Source organism: Enhydra lutris, unplaced genomic scaffold (assembly GCF_002288905.1).
Source record: "Enhydra lutris kenyoni isolate GAN:26980312 unplaced genomic scaffold, ASM228890v2 scaffoldscaffold62, whole genome shotgun sequence".
NCBI lineage: Eukaryota > Metazoa > Chordata > Mammalia > Carnivora > Mustelidae > Enhydra > Enhydra lutris.
The window spans coordinates 16,731,485-16,747,738 of NW_019154146.1; the positions used below are offsets into that span (position 1 = coordinate 16,731,485).

The 16,254-nt window shown below is 47.5% G+C and overlaps 1 protein-coding gene across 1 annotated transcript in view; it reads right to left on the bottom strand.

Annotated features, from left to right (window-relative positions):
• The window catches only part of LOC111158709 (protein phosphatase 1 regulatory inhibitor subunit 14C), an 82,641-nt gene extending 68,663 nt beyond the window's left edge, over positions 1 to 13,978 (bottom strand). Inside the window, exon 1 of the mRNA XM_022520925.1 lies at positions 13,658 to 13,978. Coding sequence (XP_022376633.1) covers positions 13,658 to 13,978 — 321 coding nt within the window. The remainder of the gene's footprint in view (positions 1 to 13,657) is intronic.
• Positions 13,979 to 16,254: the final 2,276 nt, after the last annotated feature.

A 16,254-nucleotide genomic window follows, 5' to 3' on the forward strand; every position in this document is an offset into this window, starting at 1 on the left:
CTCTGCCTTCAGCTCAGGTCATGATCCCAGGGTCCTGGGATGGAGCCCCACATTGGGCTCTCTGCTCAACAGGGAGCCTGCTTCCCTTCCTCTCTCTCTGCCTGCCTCTCTGCCTACCTGTGATCTCTGTCTGTCAAAAAAATAAATAAAAATCTTTAAAAAAAAAAAAAACTAATGAGGGATCCTGAAATGAGACAACTTATTTCCTACCACCAGCAGGAAGCCATATGTAGGAACTTTCCCATTTGTTCTGATTTTGTAAAGTGGGGCCAGAGAGAAAAAGACAGCCGGCATTCCTTGAGAAGAAGGCTGGTCCACATCCCACGCACCAGACCTGCTCAGAGCCCCCAGCCTCGCACCTGCGGCAGGGGACAGTGGCTTCGTCATAATGACTGACTTGAGAATCAATACTTTGCTAAATGTTCTATGTATTCTCTGTATTTTTTTTTTAAGATTTTATTTATTTATTTGACAGACAGATCACAGGTAGGCAAAGAGATAGGCAGAGAGAGAGAGGGGAAGCAGGCTCCCCTCCGAGCAGAGAGCCCGATTCAGGGCTCGATCCCAGGACCGTGAGATCATGACCTGAGCCGAAGGCAGAGCTTTAACCCACTGAGCCACCCAGGCGCCCCTCATTCTTTGCCCTCCTTCAGCCTCTTTAACTGCTTTATGCAAGGTGTCAATGACAAACAGACCAATTCCTCATTTTCTTCTTCTTTAGGGCAATGAGTTAATTCAAACTTAGGATATTTCACTTAACAAAGTGAAGCCCACTCTCCCTCTCTGATTTTTACATGTGAATATCCTAGAGGTTTGAGAAATGAATGGCAGCTAAATGCTTTTAAAGTCTCAGGCTAGTTTAGACGATGTTCTGTTTACCTAAATACACACGTTTTTATTTAAACATCCATCCATATAAACTGCTTCTGGCAGAAGATTCCTGAATGCTGAACCATCTGGGGTTTGCTGCAGAAATGGGATATTCTAGCTTAACAAAAGGCACTTGTCTACCAGAGATAGTACATGTTATTTTATTTTTTAGTTGTAATATTTGTAGGCTCTTTTTGTTGTGGCAAGCATAATCCTGTTTTAGCACCAAATCAATGACTCATCTTCTCTTGACTTGTCGGAGAGCTGCCACACCCCATCACCAACAGAAGAAAAACCAGCTGACTAATTAGAATTGTTAGGTTGAGCACTGGCCCTAAGAACCAAACAGAAAGATCATCTTTACCAATCTGAAATCTCAACGCCTTACCTTTTTGGCTTGAAACAGATTGGATTCTTTTAATATCTGCAGAAATGAATGGAGCATCTACATCCATTGTACGACTGACATATATAAAATGATATAATGATAAAATATAAAAGATGTTAACAGATGATTGAAAAAGCAGCTCAGGGCAAAAATATCCTTTAACAGAAGCGAAGGAAGCTGGTAAGACGTTTGTACATTTTATTTAGAAGCCTCGTTTCTTTACTTCTATCACGTGACAGGTAAGAGCTGACGCTATCAAACAGGTTGGAAAAAATACCCACTCTGGGGACACCTGGGTGGCTCAGTTGTTAAGCCTCTGCCTTCAGCTCAGGTCATGATCCCGGGGTCCTGGGATCGAGCCCCACATCGGGCTGAGTTGGGAAGCCTGCTTCTCTCTCTCCCACTCCCCCTGCTTGTGTTCCCTCTCTCACTGTGTCTCTATCAAATAAATAAATAAAATCTTTAAAAAAAAAATACCCACTCTGCAACCAATGCTTTATTTTTTTTATTATTTTTTTTAAGATTTTTATTTATTTATTTGACAGAGAGATCACAAGCAGGCAGAGAGGCAGGCAGAGAGAGAGGAGGAAGCAGGCTCCCCTAGACAGCAGAGAGCCCGATGCGGGGCTCGATCCCAGGACTCTGAGATCATGACCTGAGCCGAAGGCAGCGGCTTAACCCACTGAGCCACCCAGGCGCCCCCCAATGCTTTATTTAAAGTGAGTTTCCAACTTTTCACCTCAAAACTCCATCTGTGTGGACAGCTGAAGAGCGCAAGGGCTCCAGTATACTGTTTGTGCAGACTTGGCCATCCAAGAAATGCGCAGTACCCTTCCTATGATACAGACTTGAGAATTGATAGATCTGAATTTTTCCAAAGAAATGGCTGAATCCTGTTGATGGTTCATCTAATGAACTGGGAACAAACATAGAATGGAATCCTGTAAACTGTTCAACTAAGAAGAAGCATGTTTGGAAATGTATCCAATGATTAGGCAGAAGAGCTCTGCTCAGGGCATGGGGGCAGACATTCTAGAATAGTTGGAAATGACCAGGGTGGTGGGAGGTGACCCTCGAGGTCACAGTTTCCAAGTGTGAATCTTCCTCTTTTTCCCGCCAGCAATTTACACTCGGGCGTGGAACTGAGCCTCTCTGAGCCTCAGTTCTGTTGTTTTATTTTATTTTTTTTTAAGATTTTATTTATTTGAAAGAGAGAGAGAGCGCACAAGTGGGGGGAGGGGCAGAGGGACAAGAAAACTCCCCGCTGAGCACAGGGGTGTACTCGGGGCTCGATCCCAGGACCTTGAGATCATAACCTGAGCCCAAGTCAGACACTTAAATGAATGAGCCACTCAGGTGCCCTTGAGCCTCAGTTCTGTTGTTTTAAAAATGAGGTAGCTACAGGGACACCTGGGTGGCTCAGGCCGTTAAGCATCTGACTTGTGATTTCAGCTCAGGTCATGATCTCAGGGTTGTGGAACTGAGCCCTCACTAGGCTGGGAGTTTGCTTAAGATTCTCTCTCTCTCTCTGACCCTCCCTTCCGTGCATGTGTTCTCTCTCTTTCAAATAAATAAATCTTTTTTAAAAATGAGGTAGCTATTTATATGACAGAGTCTTTGTATGGATTGAAAGGGATTATCTGATGGTGCCTTATGGATTGCATCATCATACAAAATAAATATTAAGAGCAAAAAATTCTGCTTTCCACTACCCCCCCAGAACTGTGCATGAAAAATCTCAATTTATTTTTTTTCCTATCCTGTCATGCTCATTCTCACACTAACTATAAAATGACATTCTAGGGATAAATTCCCCAGTGAAAATCAATTTGTTTATACAGATTTATTCAGCCCCCTTTTTAGGCTACTTTATACACTTCATCTTTTAAAAAAATTTTTTTTATTTCCTAAAGCTATTACTATTTTCCCTCTCAGATGCTCATTTTATATCAACGCAAGTTAAAAATAAATATCACTATTAGTTAATTGTGAACGGCCAAGGTAAAGAACAAATAAAGAAAAAGGAAAAGCCTCCCAAGAGCCAATATTATAAGTTAGACACCAAAAATTTTTAAGTCAAATACGCCAGCTCTTCTTAAAAGTTAACCTAATTAAATTTTTCTTTAAAAGGCAGATAGGATACCTATGATATCGGCAGTGTCAAGATTTCAAATTTAACCTAGAAGTCAATAGTGGGAAGTGCTGGAGTAGGGAAATAGGGTGTTTTAAAAGGCTTCTTAATCTGATTCTTCCTATCCAAGCCATGTCACCCAAGAGACCAAGCCAAAGGAAGGATGGATACACTCTCACTTGAGCTACTGGAATTAGCTCTGCAATTAGATGCTCCTTTGGTGAACTAGCCTAATGTCTGTCTCATGTTTGCCTTAAGAGAGAAAGACCCTTCAATTACCGCTTTAAGTATCACCCTGTCTTCAATAAACCCCATTTTCTGCAGTGCAGGGCACCCTTATCATAGGAGCTCTAAAGCGTAGAGCCTAAAAACCCTAGACCACCCTCATTTTTTCAGATAAGGAAAGAAAACCTGAAAACAGAAGTCTGTCATGAATATGACTTGCCAAGATCATCCAGCTAATTAAGCAGCAGCCCAACTAGTTCAAGTCCCACAGGCCGGGGTCCTTCCCATGACATCCTGGGAACAATGGACATGCTTTGAATCCATAGATTTCATAAATGCCAAGAAGGTTCCAGAGCCCACAAATAATATATTCATTGATTCCTGTTCATTGATTCCTGAAGTTCACTTGTTAAGAGATTACTTTGTCTTACTTAAAACCCTACTTCCTATAGATAATTAAAGTGTGTTTAGTCATTTACATTTTCAAGTGAACAAATTTATCATATCCTTTCCTGTGAAAGGGCTTTGAGTAAAAGAAGCAGCACAGAGTCACTATGTAGTAAAAGAACGTACTGAACTAAGACAACCGCGAACAGGACATAGGCTCTGCCCTCAAAGGACTTCGATCACATGGACACCTCCATTCTTCTCCTATAACAGAAAGAATTCCTTTCTTTTTCTTTTGCCCTTACACAATGTTAAAGGACAAAGGCTTCCTAGTCCCCTTTCCTCATCTTTGCAAATATCTGCTGGAAACGAATGAACCCATCAACCAACCCACCAATCCATCAATCTTCCAAAGTTCCTTCCACAGTTGGCCCTGAGTCTTCAAAAATGGAAAAGCCTGATCATTTTTTTCCTCAACCATAAAGTCATGTGTTAGAGATGAACCTGCGCTCCAATGTCTTCTTTTTTCTCAGGTTTTACACAGTGAAACGGATTTCCAGAGCACCAGTCCTGACTCAGAAAAACCTGGTTAGACCTTACTGGCCGAAACTTTGAAGCAGATGCAGGAATCTTGGCTCTCATTCCCTGTCCTAATAAGACTTGCATGAGCCTGTTGCTCTGAATCTTATCTACTGATGGAAAAGAGCTCACCCCCTCTTGGCCCAGCAAGCACAGCCACTCTCAGAGAAATGAACAATGACTGTGCAAATAAAACAGGATTCTTGTACATACTGAAAATATAAAATTATAGAGAAGAATGGCAGTAACCTGTGATTATGTCCTTGGAAGACTTTCATCCCCCTGCCTCTGTGCTTTATTCCATTGCCACTTCCTTGCTGTTCACGGGTTCACAGGGCTGCACAGATATAATTCACAACCAGGAGAGCGAGCTGAAACTTTGAGTCAACAATGAAAAAGTAGACTTATAACCCAGGCAGAGCCAAATGACATTAGTGCAGTTAATTGGGGTGTGTCTTTCTGAAACGCACAGTTCCAGAAGATGGTCTGGAGGGCGAGTTTTGGTCACACTCACTTGAGGGCCGGGTGTTAGACACCTTAGGGCACCCAGGTGTGTGAGAGACACTGGGGCCTCAGGGACCTCCCAAGATCATACCCTCATGAAGCTGCAAGAGACAGGATTACAGACGTGTTCCAAGAAAGGGGGAAGGAAGCACAAGCTCCTGGAGGCCAGTCAGCCAGCCTGCCATGAGGGGACGTACCAGAGAAGCTTCTAGAGGAGATACCCCAAGGGTGAGCCTGAAGAACAGGTAACAGGTGGACAAGTGAGGTAGGAGAGGTAGGGAGAGATGGTCTGGCAGGAGGAGAAGCAAGTCTGAAGGGGTCCTGTCTGCCCTGCATGAGGATCTCAGGGGGAGGGGACAGGGGCAAGAAATGCAGTTACAGAGGCAGCAGGCAGGGCAAGCCCCTGAGCCGTGCTGCAGCCTGAGGGCTCATCTTTTGCCATGAAGGCCATGGGCCGTAAGAGGATCCAGTCTGGATTTCAGAAAACACTCTGAATGGCCACAGTGAGGGACAGCTGGAGGGGAGGGCTCTGAGGGGGAGGTCCCAGCCCGGGAACCAGAGACCGCTGTCTGTTCCTGACTCTGTCATCCAGAGGGACGTGGCCTCTGACAGGAGCCTATTGGTCAAGCCCTCCATAGCTCTATTCCTTGCAGAGTTACTGCAAGGATGGGGTATCCAGTAGGAACTCAATAAATGGAGCTGCTGGGCGCAGTGGCAGCATCACAGCTATGTGCCTCTGGGGTCAGCATGATCGTTGACAGGGATAGGTAACAGCTTCTCTGGTGCCCCACGATTGCAGAGGAAGAGGAGGAGGTCTTCAGAGGAAGGTAAACTCATCTGCCAGCCAGAGAACCATGAGGTTTTCGTGGAGCATCTAAGTGTTGTCCATTTCTTTCTTTCTTTCTTTCTTTTTTTTTAAGGTTTTATCTATTTATTTGACAGAGAGAGAGAGAGAGAGTGTGTGTGCACAAGCAGGGGGAGCAGCAGGCAAGGGAGAGGGAGAAGCAGGCTCCCTGCTGAGCAGGGAGCCCGATGTGGTGCTCCATCCCTGGACCTTAGGATCATGACCTAAGCTGAAGGCAGATGCTTAACCGACTGAGCCACTTAGGTGTCCCTGGAGATGTCCATTTCAAAACTCTCTGAGTATGTCTGGTCCTCAGAAAACTGATCTGGGCTAAAAATACAGATTGAAGAGCTGTCAGCATATGGCCAGCAACTGAAGCCACGGGAATATTCATACCACCCAGAAAGAGTGTGCGGGGCCGGGGTGGGGAATCATCACAGAAGGCAGAGCAGGGGCCCAAAGACAGACCCTGTGCAACATCAGACCAAAGAGATGGACACAGAAAGAACCCAGAAGGGGGCTGGCGGAGTGGGAGACCCAGCGGGCTGCCCCTGGAGCCAAAGGCTTCCCCAAGGAGTGGCAAAGGGTGCCTACAGAGGCAGGAGTCCAGGGAAAATAAAGACTCATGAGGTCCCCCTGGACTGAGGAACAGCAGGGTCCTCGGGGCAGCTGTCGTGCATCAACAGTGTCTGGAGAAGGATCCAGAAAAATAGATAGTAAGAGTAGCAACCGAGGGGATACAGGATTCAGGAAGGGAAGCGTTTTTCATGGCAGGCAATGGCTGTTCCTGGTTCTAGCAGGGAGCTTGGCTGCAAACCCATCCCAGGCAGGAGAGTGATGAAGGGAAGAGGCCCCTGGGCGTCCGCACTGGCTGGTGCAGGACGGGGCCGAGGACTGGGCCGCAGGGAAGGAAAGAGCAGGGAAAAGTTGCCTTGAAAAGACAGATGATGGTTTGAAATAGCCGTGAAATAATCAAACACAGCTTGGGGAGACTAGGGAGTAAACCACAAAATGAGATCGTGCCCACAGTGGGAAGAAACCATGCAGACCTGGCTCTTCCCTCCTCTCTAAACAGGGGCTCCTCTGAGAAGCGCTGTCAATGAGGGATGGTTGGCTAAGAGCAGCCAGGTGGTTTCAGAGCTGGGAGAAAAGCAAAAGACCCTGGAAGCAAAAAATATGAATCCCAGGCAAGAACCTGAGGCAGAGCTGGTGTGTCAGGGGCACAGCAGAAGCAGAGGGAAAGAGGGTGGGTGGGAGACATGGGGAACATCAGATTCTCAAAAGAATTCCCTCGATCTAAGCTGAAAAAAATCAATGCACTGCAACCACAATTTGTAAACTCCTGTTTGGAGCAAATAAGTCAATGAAGGTAGGTGTACTTTTCAACAACGCTGAAATAAAACCGTAATAATGCAAGAGTGGGATATGGATTACTGTAACAAAACCATAAATCTGGTTTTTCTTTTCCTAGCTGTGACTCTTAACAAAGAAATGCCACCAACTCATTCAATGATAAAACATGTTTTCTGGTGATTGACTCTTTTTCATTCATTTCAGTAAATGCTTAATAACTGAAGAACTGTGCTCTACCGCACCAGGACAGATGCAGAGAAAATTAATGCAGATTGAAGTTTAATTTCTCTATACATACACGAAAACCCACCGGAACTTCCAGAATAAGGAAGATTCTAGGAGAAAACGGAATGATAGACAATTTGCCCATGTCCAAGTTCAAACACATACCAACATCCCTGACTCCAAGTAACCACTCATCTTCTCCAAGTTCTACCAGCAAACAGATGTGAATGCCTTTTCTCTTCCTTCCTGTCCTCTGCCCACATGACAGAGAATAAGTGATAGTGGCTGGTTATGGTTCCAGGTACAAGGGCAACTGCATACCTACTGTGTTCTAGATCTATGTTCCATGCCTCTCCCATCTGGTCCACACAACAACCCTGCCAAGAGGGCAGGGTGATCCCCTTAAATAGAAGGGGAAGATGGGGCTCCAAGAGGTTATGGAAATTGCCTTCGCTCTCACGACCACTGAATGCTGGGTCACGATGAGACTTCAGGCTCTTCGAGCAGTGGAGCACTGACTCTCTTAACCTCCACCTCCACCCCGAATTTCCCTAACTCTGTTCTGAGGGGAAGCATGTGAAGTACTTTTCTTCCCTTGGCAATGGAGAATTCTTCCATTCATAGACTTCTGACATGTTTCATTGATTCCTTATAGATTGTGTTTATGGAGGTTTAAAAAAAAAAAAGCAGGTTTTTAAAAACGTCTATTCATTCTCCAATACCCAAACCCATGATGCTTCACCAAATAATCCACAAACCAAGCTCTCGGCAACAGGTTCTACCTTCTGGCTCAGGTACTAAGAAAACAGCAAAACAGGAGAAGGTGATGTCATAGAGTGGGACTCTATATACAAAACAAGGACCTGAACTTTAAACTAGAAGCCTCATCCAGGCATAAGAACAGCTCCCCGATGGTGGGATTTCCCTGTACACGCAAGATCAGTCAACTCAGAGGGTCCAGCAGCCACTTCCGGGGAGTAGACAAAACATGGAAGTTCATGGAAGGTGTCCAGCGCTGTCCTGCCTTGAGGAGCAGTCGGTTCATGCGGAAGGGATGGGGGAACGTGGACCTGCACGGACGCGTTTCAGCCGTGGGCCCTGGGGCAACTTTCTGGCATCTCCATGACTCAGTTTCTATACCCACAAAATGAGAATATCGGAAATTGTGACTAGGACTACATGAACCATACTTGATGCGTTGAGAGCATTTAATAAACGCCAGCTAATTCTATTACATATGTTCAGGTTTTTCTTTCTGGAGGAATATCTTTTTTAAGATTTATTTATTTATTCTAGAGAGAGGGGGAGAGGGACAAAGGGGGAGAGAGAGAGAATCTCAGGCAGACTCCCTGCTGGGCCTGCAGCCTGACGCGGGGCTCGATCTCACCACCCTGAGATCATGCCCTGAGCTGAAATCGAGAGTCAAACTCTTAACTGACTGAGCCACCCAGGTGCCCCTTGAGGAGTATTTTTAAAACTGCATGCCGCTGTCCAAAAATGTTATGGAATCTATTTATTTTTTTAAATTAACTTATTTTGTTGAGAGAAAAAGAGCATGAGCTGGCAGGGAGAGGGAGAGAGAGAATCTTAAGCAGGCTCCATGCCCCACAGAGTGGGAGGTGGGGCTCGATCTCACAACCCTGAGATCCTGACCTGAGCCAAAATCAGGCGTCGGACACTTAACTGACGGAGGCACCCAGGTGCCCCTAAAATCAACTTAGAGAGTCACAACCAGCAATTCTGGAAAAAGAAATAGAACAGAATATTGTATTTAAACATGAATAAAGTCCTATTTTGCATGACGCTTGTCATTTTTTCTCTAGCATCCACGGTAATATTGAGCGGTGCTTTGGGAATCCACGTGTCTTTCATACATCCACGTGCTGGTATGTCAGGCAGAAGTCTGAAGGGTATTTCTTTCTAGGGTCACCACCAAAACATTTGGAAAAACACTGATTTACAGAACGAACAATGACAGGGAGTCAGGGAATAGGCAAAGGTAGAACATGACAGGAACCACATTTTAAAATGCAGACATCTGGGGCACCGGGTGGCTCAGTCGTGCAGCGTCTGCCCTTGGCTCAGATCATGAGCCCGGGGTCCTGGGATCCAGCCCTGCCTCGGGCCCCCTGCTTGGCGGGAAGCCTGCTTCTCCCTCTCCTACTCCGCCTGCTTGTGTTCCCTCTCTCGCTGTCTCTCTCTCTCTCTCTCTCTCCAATGAGTAAATAAAATCTTTGAAAATAAAAAAAAATAAAATGCAGACAGCTACAGCAAAGGGAAAGCCTAAGTGGACCGTCAGGGTAACCCAGGAAATGCCCTCTGCACACGTCTGTTTACGGGGAGCTGCTACAGGAATTGCGATAATCTGAAGTTAACAACAGGCTTTTATTTCCAAAGCAAACCAAATTGCAACACTGGAAGTACAGATGTTATCTGGATGCTGGGCAAGATGAGAAAAAATGATTATGACTTACCCATCTTGCAATACTTGTCAAAGGAAATGCAGTGCCAGATTTCAAATGTTCTTAAAAACTGTCTGGGTTTGGACGAGATATGAAAATGTCTCAAAACAGAAATCCTTCAATGTGGCTACAGATCCATCCTCTAACAGTTCCATTATAACCAAATCCCTGGCTGGAAAATTTAACTATCTGTACAAGAAGATGAAATGGAAAATAACTATAAACATAACTAAGCATTTCAGAACTTAGAAAAACACTTCTCTATATATCCAAAAGCCTGTTTGATGTGGTGTGCCACAATACTGCCCTTACACTGGGTAGGAAGGGCCATGATCCTGGGCCCTAATCCCCCCACACCCTTTCCCCTGCAGAGTTCCCAGGACCCACTGGACCCACCCACCCAGAAGTGCTGCCCCTCTCGTTTCAGGCCTCACTACAGCTCCCCAGAGTTTCCTGATCCAATACCAAGCCATTTCCAGGGCATGAATAGGCTCCTCCTGGATCTGTCCCTCCAAGGGGGCCTTTGCCACCACTGTTCTGAGCCGAAGGTATGACGAAGAGGGACAGAGGGTATAGACAGAGAGTGGGTATGGGAGTGGGCACAATGCTCTTCACCAGGTGAGACTGTACCGCGGGAAGAAAAGAAAGCAGGCCCAAGGCCTGGGGGTTCTCCAGCTGCTTGCCAGCTGTGAGCCCTGGGAAGTCTGAGAATTCAAAATTCAAACTTAGCCTTCCAGGCCACTATGGAGATATCGCTGTCAAGGTAGGCAGACAGAGTAAATTTTATATCATGCTTGTTACGACTGCATTATCTTTAAATAAGTAGACCTCTGCTATGAGGGCCTCCATCTGCTCTCTCTGCCTGGGCCCCTGCGAACTTAAGAGGCAGGCCTCGTGCTTAGCTGGTGGGTTCATACTGCCATCCCCGGGCCCTGCCATTCACCAGCTCTGCGGGCTTGGCAGACCCGCTTACTCTGTGTCTCAGTTTCCTCGTCTATAAAACAGATATCAGCACCCTCTTCATAGGGTTGTTGTAAAGACTTAAATCAATAAGTCCACACACAATGTCGAGAGCAGCGCCTAATAAGCACTCCGCACATGCCATCTTTAGATTTTTCTCCGCACAGAATCGACTGGTCACTGCAAACTTCGAACTAAGACCACAGCCAGGAAGGTGTTCTGTGTATTTCTTTCTTCCCACTCCTGATTTTAAATATCGTGCTTTACGCCTCTCCAAAAGATCACTATTTTCTATTCCAAAAAGGACAAGTCTTCCAACTGCTGACCGGCCTGATAGACGTTCTTCTGAAATTAAATAGGGGTTCATCATCTCCCCCAGCTTGGCAGAAAGCTCAGGCCTCTGGCCAGTTTGAAGTCTGGCAAATTCGCTTTCTGTGTCAACTGCATGCAATGAAAATTTGACAATATTACCAATTTTAAGTGTAAAAGGGACAGTCCCTACCCTCTGTATTCATGAAATTCAGAGCTATTAGCCAGGGACGGTCCCTCTCGATTAAGAGCAGAGGCTGACATACTTGAAGCCATCAGCAAGGAAAGGCTACCAGACCAGAGAAGCTAAGCTAAAAATAGAGCCCCACCAGTGCAGAAATAGAGGGAAGAAAACAATTCTTTATATGTCTACTTAGGAGCCCACATGCTTTTTGTCATTAAGGGAAGCTGTATTGTCAGCTTGGTAATTAATTACAAACTGCCAACAACCTTCTCAATGACCAATATTCCTTCAACCTACAGTGATAGAGCAAACAACTTGACGAGAACACTTGCCACATTGTAATGACGCACTGACAGCACAGAGAGAGCCCCCTAACAAATCTCTAGTTCGCTGTAGGTCAGAAGGTCTAAAACGGGAAACGAAATGTAGGAGGAAAAGATTCAAGGTCATGTTTACCCTTTCCAATATATTTTTAACCTACACATTCAATACAGTGAACATCCAATCCACCACCCCCCCCCCATTATTCTGAAGAATTTTTAAGATTTTTGATTTGCCGATCTGCTAAGGGGCCGGAACTCTCTAGCTTCCCCCCAACTGCCCCTAATCAGTCTTCCCTAAAAGGAGTGCTGCTCAAGCACTGTGAATTTCAACAGCAGTATTTCTATTAAATCTTCTCCAAATCCAAAATGGAGTATAAAGGTCAGTATGAAATAAATGAAAATTAACTGGATTCTACAGAGGCAAGACCAAGCACATCCATCCACCCAACGGTCATCCCACCTAAATCAAATAGTGTTTCTTGCAAGAGTTTTGCCAACTTCCTACCCAAAAAATAAATAAATAAATAAATAAATAAAAAAAATCAATCCCAGAAACACTTCCTGTGTTGGCCAGTTTTTATTTACACAATTAAGATGGCTTTTTGTAAGAGCCAGGCTGGAGAAAAAATATATTTTTACAAGCCCATTAGTCATATAGTCAAGCTTCATTATATGCTAATCATTCATCAGTAGTCCCTAATGAGGATGCTATTGCCTCCTGCCATGAGAACGTTAAGGAAAGGATGTGTTCACAATAGGCCATAAAATGTGTGAAAAACAGAATACCCCAAACCAGGAGAAAAGCCAATGAGTTCATCTGGCTCTCTCTCTCTCTCTTTTTTTTTTTTTTTTTTTTGCTGAACAGCGTTAACATCCCTATGGACACAAACCTGCTTTAACTGAGAAGCCGTCTCCTTAATTATTAATTCCCTCCATTCTCCCACCCTTCCCGAACTCCACACCCTTAAGAAAAGTACAATACTTCATTCAGAATCACTGTTATTAAAGACTCTCCTGGGCAATCATTTTGGCTTCAGGCATTTTTCTAGCAGACGTCTGCTACAGCTTATTCTAAATCTTCCTCCTAACACCAGGCATCTCTGCAGCCTTCGGAATCGGGTGTGAACCTTAGACCCCAAACCCTGGGAAGTCACAGGGTCCTCGCGGAGGGAAGCTGGTGGATTCCGAGCATCGCGCAAACCACCCGCAGAGCTACCTTCCTTTTATCCAGGCACCTTTCCAGGTTGCCAAATGCTCTCACTCGGCTCCCATCAATGGGAGTAACCGAGCTCGACCAAGGGGGTTAAAATCTGCTTCAACAAAGCCCAACGTGTGCGGCTTGGGGAAATGCAAGGATAAATTATGGGAACGCGCGTCGGGGCTGGCTGCAAAAGGGAAAGCATTCATCTCCTGATTTTGAGGTAGAATTTCAGGAACCAAGGGGTCCTCTGGGATCCCCAGAACGTCTCCTCTCCGATAAGCAGCTTTCAGGTCCCTTCCCTGCTCCCTCTCCACAGAAACCGGGATTGCTAGGATCTCAGCAGTAAGAACTGTTCTTGTGGGGTTAGGCGCAGCTGGCGTGAGCCTTTCTGAGCCCCGCTGCGTGGAGCTTGCCGCTGGAGCCTAGAAGCGCCCCCCCGGCTCCGAGAAAAGCAATGTGCTTAGCAAAATCCATCCTTCCCTACTGCCATCCAAGGGGCCCGCACCTCTGCGGGCACCGGGCATCTGGACCCAGGCAGAGGCGTCCCAACTGTCGCGCCCCGGCGCCAGAAGGCACCCCGGAGAGAGCACGCCCTGCGCCTCGCTCCCAGAGCTGGGTCCCGGGGAGTCAGGGGCCCAGGGACAGAGAATTCCTGTGTGGGCACCGTGCGGCGAGGGAGGCCCACGACCCTCCCGGCCCCGCGCTCAGGTACCTCGCAGCCATACAGCTGACCCAGCTGCTCCACAATCCACTCCTCCAGCACGAGCCGCTTCCGAAGCTCCTTGCGATCGTATTTCACTGTCACTTTTCCCTGCTGGTGGCGTCGCTGCTGCTGCTGCTGCTGCTGCTGCTGAACCTGCCCCGCCGCGGTCGCCGTGGCCACCGGCGCCGAGTCCTCCCGGGAGGAGCCTGAGCCACTGCTCGAGCCCGGGCTGCCGCCGGCGCCGCCCCGGGGACTCTGGAAGAAAACCCGCGCGCCGCCGCCGCCGCCGGCCCCACCGGCCGCCTCGCTGCTGCCCGTCGCCACCGACATGTCCCCGCGCGCGCCAGAGCCCGAGTGCTGCCCGGAGGAGGGGCGGGCGGAGCGCGCCCGGCGCCGCTACCACCTCCGGCCGGGCAGCGGCATGCGAGGGGCTCGCCCGCACCTGCTCCGCGCGCCGCGCACGCCCGGCAGCCCGGCTCCAGGGGAGGTCGGGAGGAGCCGAGGCGACAGGGAGGAGGACGGGCGGGGGAGGGCGGGAAAGAGGGAAGGGCGGGGACCGCAGCCTTAAAGACGCCGCGGAGGACCCTCTAGCTCCAGCCCCGGGAGGCGGATCCGGCGCGTCGCAGGCACGGGGCCCGGGGCGTGGGAGCGGCGCGCGGAGGCGGGAATGTGTGCGCGCAGGCGGCCGCGCGTAGACACCGGAGAAGGCTGTCTTGGGTCTGGTGCCAGAGATGGTCCGCCGCGCGGATGACGGTGTCCTCTCCTGCCAGAGACGCGGAATTGCGCTTTTCGCCCCCAGCGGTGCGGGAGCTCAAGCTACCCGCCGCCTCCTGCGGTGTCGGCTCCGCGCTGCCCCGGAGGCAGGGTTCCGCCGGGAGAGGGACGCGCGGAGGGACGGCGCAGCAGGTTCCTCGCGAAGCTTTTCTTCCCTCTCCCTCTTCGGGTGGCGGGGAAGCGTCTCTCTCCCTCCTGGCCCCACCCTCCAGCTCCAAACACATTCCTATTCATGCCACTTCCTCTCTCAGATTGTGAGAAAAATTGACGAGGCGATGTTTGTGCAATCAGACGATCAAAGCGCCTGAGAAATTCTCTTCAGACCAGTTTTTCTCTCCTTACAAAGTGTCTGTTTATTCGGAGACAGAGCATTCTTATATCTTTGTATCTAAAGGACTGCAGGCTTGATCCATCGCTTGGCTAAGAGGCTGGGGACATCCAGACAGCAAACATTTCTCTAAAGGAGTCAGTGCTGTTCACTGGGCTTACATTTCTAGTATTGTATTCCCTGACTAGTTTGCTTTCCTCTCTCGGAATACCCCTGCCAAGCTACCTCTTTTTACTGGGGAAAGCCACTGCACTAATTTTACTCTGAAAACATCAGGCTGCCAAGTAGAGTTACAAATGAATGAGCTTATTATAAGGTTTAGGGCAAAGAGATGGGGAGGGAAATTATAAACAGAAAAGTGCATGTATATGTGTCTAAAATTATAGGGAGACACTACTATATGTCTCCTGTGCATTGCATTTCTCTTCAGGCAACAGAAAGAAAACACAAAGGTGCTCCAACACAGTTAAGTGGCTTTCAAGAACTTTTTGAAAAAGCTGGTGAGGTTTACCAGCAGCTACTCAAAAAAGTTTCTTGGAAAGAAAGTAGATAAAGTTGATTTCTTCTGAGCATTTTCTAGGGTATCCCCCTGTGGGATTCTAGACCAACAGCTGCAAAGGGAAATAAAAGACGTAACCAGAAATTTTCTCCCCAGCTTTTCTGGCTCTGCAGTCAGCTGGTGTGTAGGTCTGCTCTACCCAGATTTATGATCACCTTTGTTCTGTCCCTTTAAGGTTTTCACCAAGAGCCTGAGAAGGGATTTTTCCCAAAAAGTTCCATGCCTGAAGTTCATCAGCAGGACAAGGCAGGCCCTGAAGAGTGAAAGGAAAGGATCTAGTGGGGGATTGTGTGAAATGGGATGGCTGGTGTGGGGGCCCTGGAGTCCTATCACCATTAGAGGGGGTCAAGGCTGAAACCTTTCTGCCCCATGGCAGAAGCCAGCTGTCCTCAAGTTAGGTTCCCCACCCAACTTTTCACAGACAACTACCATGATTGGCCCCTCGAGACTGATGACTGTTTTCCACGTCACCTCCACACCCACCTGCCTGGGGCATCAGAGGTTGTTCTAAATTCTGAGTGGGTAGCCAAGAGGGTGAGCACCTCTGCTGGCCAGGAGGAAAAGGTTGGAAGGCAGTGGTGATCAATGACAGAATAAGCTTGTCTGTCTCCAGCCATCTGGCCCTGGTCCAAGTTAGCTAGCACCAGCTTTAACCGGCCGAACCAACCAGGAGAATTTCAATCAAAACAAAACCAGCTGAAATTATAGTTAGCGAAGGAGAAACTACATAAAATCTGCCCCTCATTCTGGCACTAGGACCAGGCTCTACCAATATTTTGAAAAATTGTGCCTTTGATCCAGGAGTATGGCAAAGAGTGGAAAATTCCAACCAATTCCAGCTCCTTTGAGTCTCTGGACAATGAGTTCAGTCATTCAAGAACAACTTCAAAGAGTTTGTAAAAATTCACTAAGTTCTTTCTGAGAAATTCTTGTGTCAATTTTTTT